This window comes from Schistocerca americana, chromosome 2 (genome assembly GCF_021461395.2).
Source record: "Schistocerca americana isolate TAMUIC-IGC-003095 chromosome 2, iqSchAmer2.1, whole genome shotgun sequence".
NCBI lineage: Eukaryota > Metazoa > Arthropoda > Insecta > Orthoptera > Acrididae > Schistocerca > Schistocerca americana.
This window is the reverse complement of record NC_060120.1, coordinates 413,604,926-413,627,695: the sequence shown is the minus strand read 5'-3', so window position 1 is coordinate 413,627,695 and position 22,770 is coordinate 413,604,926. Positions and strand designations below refer to the sequence as shown.

The window sequence follows — 22,770 nt, the reverse complement described above, 5'->3', positions numbered from 1 at the left end:
ATCATTTAGTATTTAAGAATATTTATATTTATTACCCTGGAGTTCATTCCAGTCATAATAATTTACTACTAGCGCTTTATAACATTAAATCATACAGTAATAACTTATAATTACCAAGAAAAAGAATACATTTGACTCCGACAGCTTAGTGCATTGTCAGACAGGTAGCGCTAATTCCCAGTTTCGCCAATAGATGGCCTCAGGGTGCACTCCCTGGCAGTCTCACACCAGCGCGCCCGTTTCCAATGCGCGGGCTCCAAATTACTGTCAGCCCACCATCATTTCAGTTCCGTTACACATGTCCCACTTCTTATTGAAGTATCTAACAGTGATAATTCAATAAGAAGTCTCTCCTATAGTGAATCTGAAATTTTCGTTAAGCTTTTTACCAAGGGTTTTCCCTTTCTTACTGATACACCTTGATACTTATACTACATATTTAAAATTAAACACCAATTCTTTCTATCTTTCCTGCTAAACATTACATAAATGATTTACATATATTCTTTCCAATTTTCTTACTTCTAACACAGTACACTTTAAACATCTTTTTTTTTTTTTTTTTTTTTTACAAAAATTTTAAATACACTTCTTTTATCTCAGGCAAGTAAAACACACGTTATGCACCTATTACTTTATTGCCTGTCCTTTTCACTTTACGTCCTCACTTTTCTATGTCTTCCACAACACTGATTTACACATCTATTAAGGCTTTCTTAGAAGCTCAGTCTTTCCCAGTCTGTTTAGTCTCTACTTAAACTAGAAGTTTCATTAGAATACTGCAACATATTTTAGTGAACATTTACCTTTCACATAGAACAAAAGAAACAAAACTATTTACATATTGGTTTACTTTAATATTTTCTTATATATTTATTTTCAATCTGGTAGAGTACGTGGTTCATACCTTTTGAGATCCACTATGTTTCTTACTCCCAGGCGTTTGCCTGTTAATGGGTACTGTAAATAATAAGCATTCACATTGGGTATGGACACTATTTTAAATGGTCCATTATATATATATTTAAATTTGCTGATCTCGTTATTAATTTCACTTGACTTTTCATGTGTTTTTACAAGAATGATATCACCTATTTTGAATTTAGGATTCCTTACTTTTTCGTAATGACGACGAATTCTCGCATCTGCTTGTTTTCTCATCTTGTCTTTTACTAAGTTCTTTTTACTATCATAATCTAATTCAACTCTATGTGGAAATTCTAGTAGGTCTTCTACTAGACTTTTACTTTTCGTCTTTTTCAGGATTTCTTCTGGAGTAAATCCAGTGCTCTCGTTTGTTAATGAATTCATGATTTCTTCGAATTCATTCACATACATGCCCCACTTCTTGTGGTTACTGTGGCAGTACGTCCTAAATAACTGACCTATCTCACGCATATATCTTTCTGCCGGATTGCTTGATGGGTGATAACCTGAGATATGTACCACTTCTACCTGTTTCTCAGTTATCCCATCCTTCCACATTTTTGAGCAAAACTGAACACCATTATCTGATAGTATTCTCTTTGGCTTCCCTACTGTCACAAAATAATCACACACCATTTTATCATACACAGCTCTGGCAGTAGCTTTTCTCAAGGGATATAGCTTTATATACTTTGAGAAAAGTTCAACTGCTACAAATATGTACACAAAACCCCCCATGGTTTTCGGTAATGGTCCAAAGATATCTACTGCTGCTATTTCTAATACTTCATCAGGTTTTATTGATTGCATGGGCCCTTGATTAGTTGCATTTGTTACTTTCGCCTTTTGGCATAGATCACAAGATCTTATCCTCTGTGCTACCCTTCGTGCCATGTTGCTAAAGGTAAAGCATTCATCTAACTTATCGGTACACTTCCGTGCACCACAATGGCCATATGCCAAGTGAACATAATCTATCAGCACTTCAGTGTGTTGTTCCGGCCAACATACTCTCCACTTACCTGGATTATTTAATCTTTGAAGATATACACCTTTATGTATTTTATATGAAGCCCTTATGTTAGTTGCGTCCGGATTGTCAAACTTGACCTTTACCGACTTGAGTGCATCATCATCACTTTGATATCTTTGCATATTCCGACATATTTCCCTAATTTTTTCTCTTCCTTCCGTTTTTTTGAAGTAATTCACCTCAAAAACATCTTCCCTATTCTTTACACTTTCTAGTGTCTCACATCCTTCCAGTAATCTCGACAAAGCATCCGGTACTGCATGTTCTTTCCCTTTAACATACTTGATCTCTATATCAAATTGTTGTAAAAACAGCGCCCATCTGGTCAACCTGTTATGTAACAATCTGCAGTCCTTCAAAAATATTAAAGCTTTGTGGTCTGTATGGACCACAGTCTTATGCCCCCATAAGAAAAGTTGAAATTTCCTAAAACCCCATACTATAGCTAAAGCCTCCTTCTCTGAAACCGTATAGTTTCTTTCGTACTTAGACATGGTTCTACTCGCAAATGCTATTTGTCTATGAGTTTTTTCCCCATCTATCATTACCTCCTGAAATATGGATACTCCCAATCCATAATCTGAACTATCTGTTGCCATGTTGAATGGTTCACACAGGTCAGGGTGCCATAAGTTTATGTTTTTAGCCAAATTGTCTTTTAGCCGGTTGAATGCTGTTTCACATTCATCAGTCCATATATACACACTGTTCTTCTTAAGTAGGTTGTTCAGATGTGGGCTATTGAACACCTGATCATCCACATACTTACGATAAAAGGAACAAAGTCCTATAAACGACTTTAGTTGTTTTTTATTCTTGGGAGCCGGAAAATTTCTTATTGCTTTGACTTTATCGGGATCCTTTTCAATTCCCTCTGGTGTTACTATGTGACCTAAAAACTTTATCTCTTTCTTCACAAACTCGCATTTTTTCAGGTTCAGGGTCATTCCTCCTTTAATTAAAGCTTTGAACACCCTGTCGCATAACTCCATGTGCTCTTCCCATGTCCTTGTAGCAATTAACAGATCATCTACATAAACCGTGATTAGCAAACTAAGTTCACTCCCTAAAATTTTGTCTAAAGCCCGAATGAACACTGAAACGGAAGTATTTAGGCCAAATGGTACCACTGTGAAATGGTAGCATTTGCCATTGAATAAAAATGCCGTGTACTTCCTAGACTCCTCACTTAATGGGATTTGCCAGTATCCTGCAGTTAGGTCCAAACTAGTCATGTACTTCACACCATTAAACTTCTGCAATAAATTATCTATGTTCTCTGGACGATCCAACTCCCTCTTCACTACTTTATTCAGAGTACGAGCATCTATCACTATTCGTACACTTCCATCCTTCTTACCTACTATCACCAGTGGGTTACTATATGGGCCAGAACTCCGTTCAATGACCCCACATGAAACCATTTTATCTATTTCTTTTTGAACTGCTTCTTTCTTAGACAAGGGTACATCATATGGTGGTTTAAAGAAAGGTTCATGCTCCTCTACCTCCATGCAGTACTCATAATTTATCACTCGTCCCGGTTTGTCCGAAAATACCTCCTGATTTTCTTTCAGAATTTGCCATAGATCCTCCCTTTGGGCATCAGATAGTCCTTCCGTTTTATCCACTACATTTCGAAGGAGTGTCTCCTTATTTCCATCTTCAACTATCTGCCTCACCAGAAACCAATCGAATTTTTGACCTATTCCTGAATCATGATCATCTCTAAATTCTACCCACCTCAGCTGGTTCTCTTCCATTACTCTAGATGATTCAAATGGTATTTCTAACACCACACTATCAACTTTACAAACTATTATCCCTTTGTCACAATCTATAATTACTTTCTGTTTTATTAACCAGTCAATGCCTAAAATGATCTCGGCACTGAGCTCTGGAACTACTAAAAATGCATTCGAAAATAGCTTGTTTTTTATCTTAAATTCCATCATCACTTGATGTTTAACAGGTTTACTACATTTCCCTGTCGCCCCTATCACTTTAACACCTGTTACTGGCATCATGACTACTCCCCGTTGCTCTTTGATCATCTCAAAAAATGCGTGAGAAATAGCACTTATTTGAGCACCCGTATCCAACAATACATATAAATCGTGCCCACATACATTAATGGGCAGGATTGTTTGCATCCTATTGTCCTCTTTCATACTTTCTTTATCTTCCCATAATAAATCCTTTTCCACCGCCAAGTCTTGCCATATTATTTTTCCGGTTTTTATACTGACCATTCCATCTGGAGGTTTCTTTCTCCTTTTCATCCTAAATTCTTTCACCACTTTTTCCAATAGTCCTTCGTCTAGGCCCTTTAATGCCATCTCGTTCTCATTCGAATCTGTCATGCCTGAACTCTTGGTTGCGGGATCGGAAACTTCCTCTACTTCTTTTTCTCCCTGGATGCTTTCTGATGATTCTGACGATAATTCCTCCTCCTTAGAAATATGACCTTCTTCGGATTCGAATAATTCTCGCAAATTATAATCCATTTCTCTACTTTCCCTTTGTTGGATAGTGCATTCGCCACTCTTACTTTCATTATTTTCCCCTACTAATGGAATTCCAGTCTCACTCAACTCATTTGCTTCAGTACCACAGGGATCACAACACTCTTTCTCTTGGTTAGATACACTTTCTCTAATTTCTTTAAAAGAATCTTCATCACAGTCATGTACTCTTGCTGTCACTAGGTACACATCATAATCGGTATGGCTCTCTGACACCGTCATATTCGGGTCCAAACTAATCACTTGAGTGGAAGATCTTTCTAATTGTGCTGGCTGGCTTTTGAGCTGATGTACATATTCTGCATACGAGGTAATGTCTGAATCGGCATGCGTCTCTGCACTATGCCCCTTTTTCTTATCCACCCTTCCCTCTTTAATTACTTCTCGATGCGATTCGTCGACTATTCGTACGAACCTTTTACCATAAGTCACATCACTCCTACGTTGCCCCTGCCTCTCTGCACAGTTGCCCTCCCTACCGACAAACAGCGCCTTCTCTGACTCTTCCTTCATCAATTCGTCATTCTGACCTCGAATTGTACTTATTTCATTCACGTGAGCCTTCACATCCGACCGATATTCTTTTCCTACTTCATTTCCTTTAATAATTCCTCCCTGCTCTCTCTCCTCTGTTTGTATCCCTGCATTATACTTCGCAAAGTTTCGTTTATGTAACTGCTCTTCAGGCGAACGACGCACTATCCTACTATAGTACTGACTACTCCGATCTTCCCTATATTTGGGCCATTTCTTTCTTTCCGCGCGCGTTAGGCCCTTGACCTGCGCGGTATTTAGTTTTCCTGATTTTGATAATGCATCCCGTTTCCCTGATAGTGTCCTCTCCCTCGCTGAGAGTTACCTCCTCGACCTCTTCCTCTCATCATGTTAATTTGCGGTTCATTCCTACCACCTTTTACTATTCCATTCTGATTTCTGAAACCTCAAAACTCTCTAGTTTCACGCCACCTATCTTCATTCTCGATTTTTTCTAAAAATTCATCGAATGTTCGATGAGTGCCTCCTACATAACGCTTTGAATCGTCAGGTAGCTTTTTCCACAACTCCCACTCTATCTCCGATTCTGATCTACGATCTATAAGATACTCCAAACGCTTGAACCATCCTTCACAGTATTCTTTCATGAGCCCACGCCCATGTTCTGGCATTCTGGCGACAACGAATTCTCTCCATAACCTATCTCTCTGTTGTGTGCTCCAGAATTCCTCAAGGAACTTTTCTTTGAAGTCTGTAAACTTCAAACTGTCGATATCCAAATTCAATCCCCAACGTTTAGCATGACCTGCTAAAGCGTCTATTACTAAATTAATTTTTTCTTTATCCGACATGTCTGTTGGTAAGACACGTTCACAATTTTTTATAAAATCCATTGGATGCCATCCACCTTGTTTCTTTTGAGGATCGTATTTTTCCTCCCTACTCAGTATTTCCGATTTTTGTATTACCAATGGGATACCACTACAGTTAAGAAACGTCTGATTCTGAACTTGCTGACTTAACAATTTTATCTCATTACGCAGTGTATTTTCCTGCTCCTGCACACATGCATCAAAACTCAACATGGTATTGCGCAGTGTTTCAATATCAGCTGCCGTTTCTTTAACAATCTCTTTCTTTACAACTGGTACTATCACCTGTAATTTACTTTCAATTATCGGTTCTAATTTTTCACTAACCAAAGGTTCCACTGATTTCTCTATTCTCTGAATTTCGGTATCAAATCTTTTCTCTATTTCTGTGACTTTTCTCTGAACATTTGTTATTTCAGCCCCAATGCTATTTACTGATTTGTTTACCTCTGTGATACGCTGGCTTTGCGTATTCAAAATATCTAGATTGGCTTTTATTTTACCAGATAGGTTTTCATCCAGTTGGGATATATGACTAGCCATTTCTGCTTTCAAACTAGCATTCCCTTCTCGAATTTGCGCCATCATCCTATTTAACAAACTTGTTAATTCAATATCCTCTCCCTTGTGACTTGCATCCACAGATACATTGGGTTCACTTTTCACTACCTTTGGTTTCACTTCCCGTTCCTCCTGTCTTGTGGGTGTGGATTCATCTATAAGATTTTCCAACCCTACAACAATATCTATGGTCCCTAATTCTGGATCTGACCTTGTAATGTTTTCGTCTTGCTTGTTACTATTCGACTCCATCTTATGCTGCTGTATTTCGTGCCTAATAGAAATGTGTATTAAACCAAGTATTACTTGTTTAACTCCTACTATTGGACTTTCTTTTGCTGCTTTGCAGGTTGTCGTCTTGAACTTACCAATTGTGGTATATTTGTCTACAACAGAATTTTAAATTTAAAATTTTCTTGAAACTACAAGTTTATATAAAACACTTTTATTGCAGCCATTATTCTACAAACTTGGTAAGTCCTGTCACGGCCGCCACATGCGACCGAACCGCCGAATTTTTCCATCAGTAAATGGGGTATGTTCTCAACTGACTCGGTTGTTTTAACCCCCTCCACTGACGGAATGACCCGCTTCCTAATTCCGTATGTATAAAGCCAATACGGACTTGTAGCTGTCACGCCTTTGCGCTTACTGCTACGTATTTTAACCGTAAATAGCTCAGTCCTAATGGTAAGCGGTAGTAGTGAATTCACGTTGTTAATCTTTGAATACAGCACAGCTGCCACAAGCTCAGCTCACCTTTACTCCACTCCTACCCTCGCCATTGCACCACATTAACTAGGTGCTACATGGACCTTGCTAAATTCACTTGCGTATACATTTTTGACCGTTACTCGCCAGTATTTACCTATTGGATTAGTACACTCCTAACCGGACTATTTCCCAAAGAGCTGTGATCATTGAACGGGTTCGATCCACGGCCTACAGTGCCCTACAGTTCACACGGTAACACTGCCTACCTGACCCACTTAACTTGGTAGTGAGCTTATGTATCCAATCACCACTGCTAGCAGCAGTGGATAATCCTATCAGCACGACGAGAGCAGCAGACTTACCGTCGAATCCTCCTGAAAATACTTATAACTACGGTCGCCAGCTCTGTAGGAGCAAAAGAATAAATCAATTTTTTGGCTCGTTTCAAAGTGAAACGGCTTGAGTTGAATTTTAAACATAATTCTGAATATTACTATTTCTGATCATTCTAGGTGATTCTACAAAGCAAATACTCTCTCAATTTCTGTGAGTTGGCTTGGTAATTACCACCAAGACAATTTATGCAACTTAGGTTAACAAAATTCTATCCTTCAACTTATTTAATGATTTTGGATATTACTCTTTGGACAATTGATATAGAATTAGTTAAGTGACTTTACTTGAAAGGTTACTCAGAAAAATTTAAGTAACTATAAATAGGCGACTCATTCTGGTGTGACCATTGCTCTTTTCAACATTCTTATACGCTAAAGTATTCTACACCCAAAAGAATTGTAAATGAAAGAGGCGATGGTGGCCTCAGTCTGATTTCACTACACTATATTTGAGGTTACTACACTTTACAATGAACAACATGCGTCGTAATTTTACTCATTACTATATTCTGTCCTCTGCACTTGCATAAAAGAAAACTGGTATTCTCCTTTTACATGTATACAAAGTTCGACTTAACAATTGCAATCAGTCTTGCCTTGGGTAGACGTGTCGGTGCTGGTGGTGAGATGCATGTGGCTAACGCAGCTCTTCACGCCTCATGCCCTTAATGGCGGCTGGAACTACGAGCTGTAGCACTCGTATAAGCTACTGCACGTCCGCCATAAAATCTGGGCGCAGGAACTCTCACAATCAGCACCAGTGGCATAGAGACGGCTTCGACAACCATTCGTCGCGTACCACTCCACAAACTGCGACGATATTCGCCTCTTCGCTGTTGCACAATCACTTTTGCGTGAGCACAGTTATGCACGTCCAGTCACGTCAACACTCCCCAGGCCATTCCATTGTTCCATCCCTGTGTCTCCAGCTACCTCTAGCTACGCTCATATCACCAAGAGTGGGGGCGTTCCCCTACCACCTTTTCACCGAAATCATTTAGTATTTAAGAATATTTATATTTATTACCCTGGAGTTCATTCCAGTCATAATAATTTACTACTAGCGCTTTATAACATTAAATCATACAGTAATAACTTATAATTACCAAGAAAAAGAATACATTTGACTCCGACAGCTTAGTGCATTGTCAGACAGGTAGCGCTAATTCCCAGTTTCGCCAATAGATGGCCTCAGGGTGCACTCCCTGGCAGTCTCACACCAGCGCGCCCGTTTCCGATGCGCGGGCTCCAAAATTACTGTCAGCCCACCATCATTTCAGTTCCGTTACACGCTCCAGATGCTATACCATTTATGTTCCTTACAGGATGTGCTGACATAATAGCTCTACACCTTTATCAATCAAATACAACTGCTCGTTCGATTAAAGATTGGAAAGTTGTTCAGGTCACATCGGTACTGAAAAAAGGAAATAGGTGTAATCCGCTGAATTAAGACCCATCACACTGACGTCGACATCGAGTAGATTTTTGGAACATACACTGTGTTGGAAAATTATGAATTACCTCGAAGAAAGTGATCTATTGAAACAAAGTTAGCAATTATTCAAACAATTTCGTTCTTGTGAACAATACCAACCTTTTGGTCGCTGTCAACAAGGGATCTGAAATTGATTCCGTATTTCTAGATTTCCAGAAGGTGTCTGACAGCGTTCCTCACAAGTGACTTCTAATCAAATTCCGTGCGTATGGAGTATCGTCTCAGTTGTGCGACTGACTGAATATTCTCTGTCAGCAAGATCACAGTTCGTAGAAATCGACGGGAAGTCATCGAGTAAAACATAAGTGACGTTTGGCGTTCCCAAGGAAGTGCTATACACCATTTGCTGCTCCTAACCTATATAAACGGTTTAGGAGACAATACTAGCAGCGCTCTTAGATTGTTTACAGTGACGCTCTTGTTTATCGTCTATTAAAGTCATAATAAGATAAACACCAACTGTAAAATTATTTACACAAGATATATGTTTGGTGCGAAAAGTGGTAATTGACTCTAAATAACTAACTATGTGAGGTTAACCACATAAGTATTAAAATAATCAGTTAAATTCAGGATATATTACACGATGTGCCACGTAAGTCTAAAGGCTATCAGTTCAAGTGAATACCTAAGGATTACAATTACGAAAACGAAATTGTTTCAATCCGTGCTGACTATGTTGGAAGAATAATGTAGATAATGTTGTGGGGAAGGCAAACCAGGGACTGTGTTTTATCAGCAGTACACCTGGAACATGCAACAGATCTATGAGAGAGATTGCCTAGACTATGATTGTCCGTCCTGTTCAGGGGTACTGCTTCGCGGTATGGGATCATCATCAGACCGAAGGGGAAGGAAGGGACTGTCATTTTTTAGTGTCACGAAATAACGAGTCAAAATGTCATAGATATGAAAAGTGAATTGGTTTGACAGTCATTAAAATAAAGACGTTTGTCGTTGCGGCGAGATCTTTTCACCAAATTCCAATCACTAACTTTCTCCTCCGAAGGCGATAATATTTTGTCACCCACTTACGTAGGGAGAGATGATCACCGTAATAAATTAACAGGAACCTGAGCTCTCATGGAAATACTTAAGTGTTCGTTTTTCCCGCTCGCTGTTCGAGAGTGAACGGTAGAATAATAGTCTGAAGGTGGTTCGATTGGAAACTCTACCAGGCACTTAAGTGTGGAATTGGGGAATAGTGATGATGATACTGAGAGAGAGAGAGAGAGAGAGAGAGAGAGAGAGACAGACAGACAGACAGAGAGACAGACGCACTCACCGTGGAGATCCATGGCCCGGTGTCGTTGCGCTCGCTCCTGAGCGAGAAACTGAACTTGCTCTCGAGGCCCGGTGACTTGCAGAGATCTGGCAGGTCAAAGCTACCAGCGACGAGACTGAAGAGCGGCAGCACCAGCGCCAACGCTACAGACTTCATTTTTGGCCGTCTCTAAAAGACAAGTTATCAGTGTCAACGAGTGTAACGGGATACGACTTCAAACACTATGACTGAAAGCGTTGGGGTCTTTGATATGAACAACCCGCAGATACATACACGTTCTTGGACGCAATCGGTATAACATAGCTAACAAAGAAACACAAAAATAATGACGAAATAGGGCACGTCATCCATTAAGACACCAAAAGGCAAAATAACTTGAAACTGAAAAAATTGTGTGATACTACCGTTTTGTCACATGCGACCTTCCCATTTTTTCATGTCTGGTCATATTCGGTTTTATTCCTTCGTCTTCTCTATCAGCGATTTTTCTATTCCATAGTCATCTTTTTCTACTATCATTGTTTCAACACCTACTCCACTGGGTCCACGTGTTCTATTCCTGCAACTGCAAGGGCTACCGATGTGTCTTTATAGTTGGCAAGAGTTAACTGTTTTGACATCGGTAGGCGGACAGCTATTACCATGTTATTTTATCGTGTTTATGATTAACACTTTTAGTGTTATTATTGTTGTTAATGAGATGTCGGTTTTTATTGCCGTTGAAACTCTTCTTACATGTGAAGAGGTTCTTGTAAGGAAAAGCTAACATAAGCTATCTGAGAGTATTTAACTAGAGAATTTATTCTAGCAAAAATAAGTCAGCAATAACTATCACATCTAATAAATTTCATTCATAAACATATACATCGCCTCGTCAATATAATGTGATGTTTACTTTCCGTTGTTCGAAATTTTTCGGCAAGAATAATATCCGTTTGACTCGTTTACCAGTAATTTTTTTATTATTCCAGCTAAATCAGAATTGTAAGCCTGATTTTTCTCCCACTTCATACAATTTTGGATTTTACCAATTCATTCAAGATTTATTGTTGCAACAGTACATATGGAGTAAATGAAATGATTACATTTACAGATAGCGCCAATGTTTCTGAGGAATGAGGTTTCCACCCATGTTGAAACACTCATATTAGTACGTGGTGTAGCCTCCACTCCGGCCGAGGTGGCCGCGCGGTTCTAGGCGCTACAATCTGAAACCGCGCGACCGCTACGGTCGCAGGTTCGAATCCGGCCTCGGGCATGGGTGGGTGTGATGTCCTTAGGTTAGTTAGGTTTAAGTAGTTCTAAGTTCTAGGGGACTGATGACCTCAGAAGTTAAGTCCCATAGTGCTTAGAACCATCACATCCCACACATATCGACTGGAAACAAGTGTGGAGATCGTGGTAGCTAGGAAAGATGCTGAACGTCTTCCAGTCAACGTTGAGTTTCACGGGTAACGTGTGGACGAGCATTATCCTTCTGGAGCAACACATCACCTTCCTGTTGCAAGATGGGTCAAATGGCTCTGAGCACTATGGCACTTAACATCTATGGTCATCAGTCCCCTAGAACTTAGAACTACTTAAACCTAACTAACCTAAGGACGTCACACAACACACAGTCATCACGAGGCAGAGAAAATCCCTGACCCCGCCGGTAATCGAACCCGGGAACCCGGGCACGGGAAGCTCGAACGCTACCGCACGACCACGAGCTGCGGACCCTGTTGCAAGAGTGGTTATAAAAACATTCTGCACGTACTGAGCGTTGATTAATGCCCCTATAAGAAACTCTAAAGGTGAACCAGAATAGTAATTATTGCCAGTGTATCATGGACGAATGCACTCTACGAGACAGGGCTCACCAAGTCGACGTTGTACGCGGATACGACCGTCAATTGCTTTCAGGAAGAGTCATCGCTGAAGACCACGGCGCGCATTTCATTTCCAAGATATTCTCATGGCACCAGTGCAGTTGTGCGCGTTAATGCTGTGGCGGGTGTGCAAGACAGATTAGAGGTGTCCGTGCCCGTCATCTCACTGCTAATAACCAGTTCGCAACAGTTCGTATTGACATGTCTTGAACTCTCTTACCTCTGATGTACATTGCTGTACTGCTGCCCTTACGACAATCCTGGTGGGCATCTGTGCTGTATGGCTCGAACACGTCCAACTTGTGTGGCAGTTCTTCGAAAGGACTATCTCGCCACTCGGAAGACCGCCGTTCGACCCCTTTCAAACTCGTTCAGTTGGCTGCAGAAAGCACGAGTGTGTCTCCGTGGCATGGTGACCTGCCTACTTCATACACACTAAGCCTTCTGGTTGTGAGAATTCCCTATTATAGGCTAGACACAGACGACACTCTGGTAGCTACGCCACTACGTTATCTGTTGGTTGACGACTTTGAAACAATTATCAATACATCTACTACCCCCGGGTGGCGTATACCGCTAAAGTACCAAAATCGACGTCATCTTTTCATGTGTACTAAACTTTTGCCGGCAGTGTATTTGAGTAAGTCAGAATTTATTGTCTTCTCATCATTCGTTACAGATTATTCTTCACCTACCTGCTTTGCGTTCATGATATTCCGATGAGAATTTATACATATTATAAACCCAAATTCCTCACCACTCTTTTCTGTCAGTATGTGAACGGTACGGACTTCGATACGGCCTTGCCAACATATAGACTGATTAGCAATGAATATTTGTGTGTATAACTCATCACCGCTACGCTAGAAAAGCCATCCGGTTTTAGATACATTATGCTACCTTCTCAATTGACATTTGTCTGCCCGATAGTGTTTTAAACCGAGCTGGATAAATTATGCCGTCAGAATCGCTAGTAGTTGACAGAGGTAGTGTTTGAAGTCGATTAACGATGTGTAAGCCGATTAACATAACGTTCTGGTTATCCGACTGCCGCCCCAGACCAGCTGTTTTCCAGCTAATTAAGCAACGCGTAAACAGAACGTGCCATCAGCTGCCTCATTTGACTACGAGCTCTTTGTTTTTCATGTTAAGTGGGCTCATCGTAAACAGTTCTGGGACGATGATGCCGAACAGCATTAAGTGGCACACTGACAGCAGGGCACAGAAGGCCACCCGTCCTTGTCACGAAGTCATCACTAGTTCGTAAATACTTGGAACAGGTACATCTGGCTACAGAAAAACGGAGATATTGTGAAGATATTTGTGGTCAAACAAGGAACACAATCCTAGTGTTCTTCAAAAAAAATGGTTCAAATGGCTCTGAGCACTATGGGACTCAACATCTTAGGTCATAAGTCCCCTAGAACTTAGAACTACTTAAACCTAACTAACCTAAGGACATCACACACACCCATGCCCGAGGCAGGAGTCGAACCTGCGACCGTAGCATAGTGCTCTTCCAAGAACACTTAAATCTAAGAATATCTTTTTCCTTTCATAAGCTGATCAACAATATGTGAAACATACGTGCAGAAATCAAATTGTGAGATGAAACCGAAATTGTCTGTGTACCTGGCCTGACAGTACAAAATACAAGATTCGCTGAAGCCGAAGTACCAGATAGATTCAAGAGGTATTATGAGGTGGAAGTAGATGTACAGGTATTGCAGTGTTAACAGTATTAAAAATTCCATTATAACAGATTTCAAAAGTGTTTCATTTTATACCAGAAAACCAATTTTTTGCTTTAAACGCTGCTTCAGATTTAAATAGTGCATGAGCGTGCAAAGGTAACAACCGGAGTGGTGACATATACAAACATAAAAAAAAGTTTTGCATCACCCCAGCCGGCCGGTGTGGCCGAGCGGTTCTGGGCGCTACAGTCTGGAACCGCGCGACCGCTACGGTCGCAGGTTCGAATCCTGTCTCGGGCATGGATGTGTGTGTTGTCCTTAGGTTAGTTAGGTTTAAGGGGTTCTAAGTTCTAGCGGACTGATGACCTCAGCAGTTAAGTCCCATAGTGCTCAGAGCCATTTCTTTGCATCACCCCAGTTCCCAGTACTCCTGAAGATATACGTTGAATCTGGTTATTGTATCACAGACGTCCCTTGGACTGTACAGAGATATCACTAAACGCGCCCAAAGATGTAAACAACCATGCTTGAGCAGTACCTATTAGACGAAGGGGGCGGGGGGGGGGGGGGGGGGGGACAGCTGATCAGTTCCAGTCGTTCCACCAGGGAGGAGGTACCCGGCTCACGTTGTCTGTTGTTCAACCATGCCATAGACGGTCAATACGGCGGTTCGGTCGCGTCCGCATTTACTTCGTGCCAGGAAGGGCTCTAACAAATAGTGTCCAGGCGTCTCGGTTCAAAAATGGTTCAAATGGTTCTGAGCACTATGGGACTTAACTTCTCAGGTCATCAGTCCCATAGAACTTAGAACTACTTAAACCTAACTGACCTAAGGACATCACACCCATCCATGCCCGAGGCAGGATTCGAACCTGTGAACGTAGCGGTCGCGCGGTTCCAGACTGTAGCGCCTAGAACCGCTCGGCCACCCTGAGGCGTCTCGGAGTGAACCAAACTGATGTTGTTCGGACGTGGAGGAGATACAGAGAGATAGCAACTGTCGATGACCTGCGTCGCTCAAGCCGCCAAAGAATGGTGCAGTGGATGACTTCTAACTACGTATTATGGCTCCGAGGAACCCTGACAGCAACGGCATCATGTTACATAATACTCTTGGTGCAGCCACAGGACGTCGTGTTACGACTCAAACTGGTCTCAATACGCTGCGTGATGCACAAATTCGCACCCGACGTCCGTGGCGAGGTTCATCTTTGCAACCATGACACAACGCAGCGCGGTACAGATGGGCCCAACAATATTCCGAATGGACCGCTTAGGATAGGCATTACGTTCTCTTCACCGATGAGTGTTGCATATGACCTCAATCAGACAATCGTCGGAGGCGTGTCTGGAGGCAACCCGGTCAGGCTCGACGCCTTACACACACTGTCCGGCGAGTGTAGCAACGTGGAGATTCCCTGATGTTTTGAGGTGGCATTATGTGGGCGGACGTACGCCGCTGGTGGTCTTGGAAGGCGCCGAAACGGCTGTGCGATAGGCGTTAATGCCACCCTCCGACCGACAGTGCAACCATATCGGCCGCATATTGGCGAGGCAATCGTCTTCATGGACGACAGTTGGCGCCCTCGTCGTGCACATCTTGTGAATGACTTCCTTCAGGACAACGATATTGCTCGACTAGAGTGGCTAGCATGTTCTCCAGACATGAAACCTATCGAACATGGCTGGGATGATTTGAAAAGAGTTGTTTATGGACAATGTGACCCACCAACCACTCTGAAGGATTTACGCCGAATCGCCAGTGGGACAATCTGGGCCAACAGTGCCTTGCTGAACTTACGGATAGTATGCGACGACAAATACAGGCATGCATCAGTGCAAGAGGACGTGCTACTGGGTATTAGAGGTACCTGTGTGTACAGCAATCTGGACCATCACCGCTGAAGGTCTCGCTGTATGATGGTGCAATATGCAATATGCTATGTGTGGTTTTCATGAGCAATAAAAAGGTCGGAAATGATGTTCATGTATAGGTTCCGGAACTCTCGGAACCGAGGTGATGCAAAACTTTTTTTGATGGCTGTATAAAGGGCAAACCGGTTGGCTGATGTAACAAAGCGCAGCTTACATCACTGGTATTAGTAACATGAAATTTGGACGGAATGTTTATTATTTATCGTCCAGTTCACACTGAGAATGTATTTTATGCAGTTCAATGTTTTAGGAGCTGAAATCAGTATTAATGTTGTTTCGGAAAATACGCCGTCATACAAAGTAAAAATCAACAGCCAGGTTAATCCGTTAACGTAACACAGAAATTGGAGGAAAAAATTCATATGTGACGTTACACCTGAAATTCTTAAATGGGTGTCCTCTTAGACGAAAATAATCTAAGCAGTACAGAACGTAGCGACAAGACAGTATCGGATGATGTAGGTACTGACAGGTTGATGGAAACGAAGAGCACTTTAAAGTTGAGGTGTTCAATAAATAACAGTCTTAAATTCTCCTGAGTTTGGTCACTTGCTTCGTTTACGCCCATTCTCATGTACGCAATCCTTTAGCCGCCGTTTAATCATTACACACCATACAAGGTTACCCCGACAGCCAGTTGTCATAAACTAGCTACAGTATGCACAGACCTGTCTTTAAGGTCCGTTGCTAAGCGTAGGTATAGATGTAGCAAGTAAGAGGGTTATTCGGAAAGTAGGGCCCGATCGCTCGCTAAATGGAAAGTGCAGTGAAAATCCGATGAATATTTGCACAGATTTGCTGGGAAATGTCTCCAGTATACCCGTCTATCGCTTCACCTCACGCCGCGCTTTTTCAGTTCTGAGCGCACAGTGAGCACTTAAAGTCACAAGAAATAAAGTCTCCCGCCATGTGTGAGTGGCTGCGATAGATTTCACCTGATGTCACGCAACCCACACAATCTAAGCGTCATGCATTTCCTTCTTTACGACAATTCTTGGCCGCACGCTGCATGGGCAACGAGGACGCTCCTGTAGCGTTTTCGACGGGAAGTGTTTCATCCCCAAACACACAGCCTGGACTTGGCATCTGCAAGTTTCACCTAAGTTCACAAGAACCGCTGGCTATGAGGACAACATTTTGGCACACACATCAAGCTACAGATCAGCGTAGTGAATTGGTAGAAGGCACAAACGGCTATGCTCTATGAGGAGAGTGTTTAAAAGTTAGTACAATACAACGACAAATGTCTCAGTAGTAGCGGCGACTATGTAGATTCAAATGGTTAAAATGTCTCTGAGCACTATGGGACTTAACATCTGAGGTCATCAGTCCCCTAAAACTTAGAACTATTTAAACCTAACTAATCTAGGGACATGACACACATCCATACCCGAGGCAGGATTCGACCCTGCAACTGTTGTGGTCGCGTGGTTCCATACTGAAGCGCCTAGAACCACTCGGCCATACCGGCCGGCTGACTATGTAGAGTTGTAGCTGCAAGGTGTATCTAATTGTTGCAAAAGAAACAGTTTTTTTACTTTCATTGTGGAGTCCATTGCGCTACCGATCGGAACTTACTTTCTAAGTAGCCCGCGTATATCGACAAATCACTGTCCATAGCCGACACAGAATATAATTCAGTATTCGATAACACTACGAAAGTAGAGCGCAGAGAGTTGACAGTAAATTGTGGATATCTTCTTGGTTCTGTGCTGCAAAGTGTATTTAGTGACGAGTATAGCAGACTGTCTTTAGCAAAATGTTCAAATGGCTCCGAGCACTATGGGACTTAACTTCGGAGGTCATCAGTCCCCTAGAACTTAGAACTACTTAAACCTAACTAACCTTACTAACACATCCATGCCCGAGGCAGGATTCGAACCTGCGACCGTAGCGATCGCGCGGTTCCAGACTGTAGCGCCTAGAACCGTTTGGCCACTGTCTTTAGCAACAGTAAACACAGAACACGAGTGTTTCTGGGGGAATACATAGTAACTCATAAAACTATTTATGAGACACAGAAAACCGAACGTGTTAATAAACATGAAATTATAGCACTAAGATCTTTCATTGAAACTTCCTTCTTGCAGATGTAAATAAATTTCTGTAAACTGAAGATAATGGTAATACACAGTGACTCAATCTTCATGGTAAGTTACATATTTTATTGGTCCAGTTTTCCATAGACAGAGCGTCAAAGTTCACTACGTCACGTGTAAAAAGAAACATAAAGCGAAAATGAAATTCTTGAAAACTTTCACTTAGTAATGCATTGCTATCTTAACAGGCGTAACATCATTAATACTAACAGTCTTTGTCGCAGATAATTGACGTATTAAAATTATAAAATCAAGTTTTAGAACGATATCAACATGGACTGGTATCCCTGCATCTGATTGGTGACGTTACTATTCACATTCCTTTAAAATAGAATAATTATTTTCTAGTTTAATTAAGTGTGCGTTGACTGTACCTTGCAGTGCCGCGTTGTCGGATGTCTTCGCGAACTGCAAGGCGCGTTCTGTGGGGACAGACGAGAGTGCTGCGCAGACAGTGGTGTGACGCCGACACGCAGTCGCCGCCAATTACTTGGCAGAGTCGACAGCTTATTGCAAGCATCTGCCGGGCTCTTCCTCCCACCTGTATCGGATCAGCTGACTAATCAGATACCGGTGTCGTATTATCCTATCCAGGTGGCTGGTCGCAATACTTCTCTCCGGTAAACAGACTAACATTTATTTATTGCAAAATACATGAGCAGATGCGTTCTGTTTTGATGATAAAGAGCACTACTGCAATTGGCTACTAACGCCAGGATTACAGGGTAAGACTTCACTGTGTAACTAGTCTTACTGGGCACAATACAAGCTCAGACTGCTGCGTCTGGTCAATTTGATCAGCCGATCTTTTATCTGCAGTTCTCTTTGATACGGAAGGAGCAAAGGGAAAAGGGAATCCGATGCCAAGCAATCTTCTTTGTCGTTAGTCTTGTCCTGTGACACGTTGTCCGTGTTTCCTCACCCTGTGGATTCAGATCAAATCGTGTGTTTGTGTTGCTCGGTATTTCAGTGGCGTAAGTCGGCACGGGTGGTTAGGTGTAAGAATCGTCAAAGTGCTCCACGTTTCGTTATTCAAGCCAGCAATACGTTTGTACATGATTGTGGCATGCACAGACGTAGAAAGTTCTTTCCGTTGTCCTTCAAATATCCAGATTCCCAAAGATCATGTTTTTGGGATGCGTACTACAACATTGAAACAACTGAAAATGAAACGCTTTCAGTTCTTCATAAAAACTAATTGTCACTGAGCAGAGAAGAGAGTAATTAGCAACGTAGGAATCAGCCACCGATTCTCGGATTTAATAAAGCTTGAAAGAATTAGATAATTTACGCCGATGCCGCGATTATGGAAGTATTATAATAATAATAATAATAATAATAATAATAACCGGATCAAAAATGCTCCTATCCTGGGACAAAAAAGGCGAATATGTCATGGGCAGAGTTAAGGATGTAAAAGAAGGGAACTAGCATTTCGACTTATGCGGCAGCTTCAAAAACGTTTAAATCGAAACATCTTGACATAACGTGATGGCATTACTGACATCTTGAGACATTTGATCTTTTTTATTTCTTAGTATTAGTAGCCTTGTTATGTGATACAACTCATCGTGTCAAATAAAGTAAGATGGTAGATGGTACACCACCAAGAACAAGTTCATCACCAGAAATCTTATGCCAACAGAAATACTTTTTTAGCTATTACATGTATGCTCTTCAGCCATATAATGTTATTTGCTGTTTACTGTGTCTGACGAATGTAGTGGATATTGGGTGCAGGATGAGGGATTTGAGCCTATAAAGTGCAAGATGCCGATGTACCATGATAAGGGAGCTCTCTGCGCCAGGGAAGAAGGATTTACTCGTAAAAAAGTGCGGAAATATCAGGATTTTTTTTTAAGTCTTTGGAGCTGCCAGATAAGTCTAAAAGCTAGTTCCCTTCTTTCACATCCTTAACGCAGACCAGGACACATACGCCTCTTCTTATGTGACGATAGGAGGATTTTTATTTCCGGTTCCCAGCGCTTATTCTACCGTAATTTTGACGTTATACCACCACAGTTTGGCAACTAGTGATTTGATATAGGGTTTTTTATTGTCTTTCGAACCACGTTGCTTACAGCAAACCAGAGGATAATGCCCTTACAAAACAACAGAACGACTATTAAATACATGTATTTGTCTACCTTCTTACAAAATTTGAACCATTTCGCACAAGTCTGAAACATGTCAGTAGCACGTAAGAAGAAAACTCACAAAAAATATGTTTTCTGCACGTAAACTCCGTAGAAAGCTAGATTTTTCAAATGAAGTTTTCCGTTTTGTCGTAGGAATGCATTTTCTAATTACTTGCATCACTGTAAACCGTTTCCGCGTACTAATGATTGTTACGTTTTACTTTCACCTCGACTTTAAACCATCGTATCTCCACGATGTATACAGATTATTGGATAAAAAGAATCGTTCTGACATTCATTCATTTACCTTAGTGCAAGGCTTGAACTGATTCGTACAAGTTAAAGTACGGAAGCAGCGCGCTTCAAATACCTTCCAGAAAAACGTGTTTTTTTGTACGTATTAGCACGTAAATTCCGAACGATGCACATAGAAATGGTGCCTTAATTTCAGCCAGATTAATATCCCTTGCAAAACTATTTATTGATGCGAACAATTAGGTTCGCCAATAGCTTTGTTTAATATACCGCAATAGCTACAGTAAGACAGATGTTCGAATGGCTATACATATGGCGGCTGGTTCGAGCCAAACCAGAATCATTCTACCCTATGTTCCTAGTTCAAATAGAAACCGAGCACGAAGACCCCAGCCCAAACTACTATCCTGCGTGGGGTCTTCTCAAGCGCGTTTGTTACAGCGCTTCCACGCTATGACGGTAATAATAATTTTCTGTGGCTCACTAGCCTAGTCGAAGTCTTTGAACTAGACACCCCTTCTAGGACTTGTGTGTCTCTAACCTACCACAGCTCACCAACCGGAAAAAGGGCACCTACGATTTAATCCTTAATGTACTGCATTTGTAAGAAATATAAAACAGGGTTCAAAATTTTTTTCTTTAATACTCCATGAACTGTTGTTGAGTTAATAGCAAATTACTTTATTTCAAAAAATGATACTAAGTCATTACAATACGTAAAATGTTCAGAGGATATGTTAAGTTCCATAGGATTATTCAGGCGAAGTAAGTAAAGGGAGTGAGTAATCCCAAAAAAATCGATACAGATGTGTTCATTAGTCTCCATATGGCAGTTGGCCGCTTTTCAGTACTATACGTATGGGCTAACAGCGCCGAAAACGCGAAGTGACACCGAACGATAGTTTCAGATCACTTTATTTGTGCTACTAAAGTTGATTCTAACTTTAAAAAATTGAAAAATACAACAAAATTTAACATAGTATATATATTGTAACTACCATACAATACATTTCTTGCATGAATAAAAACGTGTTACAGGCCACTGAAAATGCTTCACAAATAAAACAAGCGAAACGCATATGGCAGTAAAGAAACTGCCTTCTGTTAGCTGCATAAACAGAACACAGCTACACGAATTTTGAAACAACTAAGGAACGACGTGAAAACAGAAAAAAATGACGATACGAGAAAATTATTGTGGACCACCTCCATCGCTTCATGCCTGAAGACTACCCCTATTGCGATGCCATCTTTCAGCAGGATAACTGTCATTGTTGCAAGATCAGAATCGTGCTACAGCTGTATGAGGGGCATTATAGTGAACTCATATTGATGACTTGACCGTCAAATGTGCCTGATCTGCATCCATTGGAACACATATCGGACCCCAGATGCATTTCCCTAAAACACCATTCCGTAATGCGTGGGAATTGCATGGCCTATGCTTAGACATATGGTGCCACGTAGTTCCTGAATCCTGTCAAGGACTTGCACAACCCATACCAAGGAGAATCGCTGCTGTATCACGTTTGCATAGAAGACCAACACTATCTTAAACTGTGGTCATAATGTTTTGGCTCATTGGTGTATTTATTCTATGTAGACACCATACGAGGTAACAGGCACCAAATATTAATTATGGGTCTCCCGCTACATGCGCTTCATATTCTTTTAATTGTAATCATAAGCAACAATATGAAAAGCTAAGCCTCCGACTACTCCTCTGCCGAGGGACTCGGTGTTTGTGTTGTCCTCATCATTTTATCATCATTCTTGAACATGGCGAGATTGGACTGTGTAAATATTGCGACTTTCTATGGGCGCTGATAAATGCGCAGTTGAGGACCCCACAAATCACACATCATCATCATCATCATCATCAGACTACTCCCCCTGTCAAGCCTTTAGTGCCGACCGACCGCTGTATCATCCTCTCGTAATGGTGTCATTAGGATGCCGCATGAAGGGGCGTGGGCTGAGCACACCGCTCTGCCGGCAGTTAGCTTCCCAGCGACTTTAGTCGCCACTTCTCACTGAAGCAGCTCCTCAGCTGGGCTCACCAGGCTGAATGTACCATTTCGTCCACCAAAGAAAAATTCCTGGCAGCACCTCGAATCGAATCAGGGTGCTCTGCAGTCATACAAGTAGCTGCAGAGACGGACTGGGCGCCAACGTTACGTAAATACGTTATGAAAGTTTGTGTGCAACTTTACATGTTTCCGGTTTCAGGAGATACAGGCAATGCACATAACACTACTGGCCATTAAAATTGCTACACCAAGAAGAAATTCAGATGATAAACGGGTATCCACTGGACAAATGTATTATACTAGAACTGACATGTGATTACATTTTCACGCAATTTGGGTGCATAAATGCTGAGAAATCAGTACCCAGAACAACCACCTCTGGCCGTAACAACGGCCTTGAGACGCCTGAGCATTGAGTCAAACAGAGCTTGGATGGCGTGTAC

General features: G+C 41.5%; 1 protein-coding gene across 1 annotated transcript in view; it reads right to left on the bottom strand.

Annotated features, from left to right (window-relative positions):
* The window catches only part of LOC124595592 (hemolymph lipopolysaccharide-binding protein-like), a 47,861-nt gene extending 29,439 nt beyond the window's left edge, over nt 1-18,422 (bottom strand). The window contains exons 1-2 of the mRNA XM_047134391.1: nt 18,279-18,422; nt 10,306-10,473 (exon numbers count right to left, since the gene is read on the bottom strand). Of these exons, the coding sequence (XP_046990347.1) occupies nt 10,306-10,461 (156 nt within the window). The 5' untranslated portion in view covers nt 10,462-10,473; nt 18,279-18,422. The remainder of the gene's footprint in view (nt 1-10,305; nt 10,474-18,278) is intronic.
* Between the last annotated feature and the right edge of the window lie 4,348 nt (nt 18,423-22,770).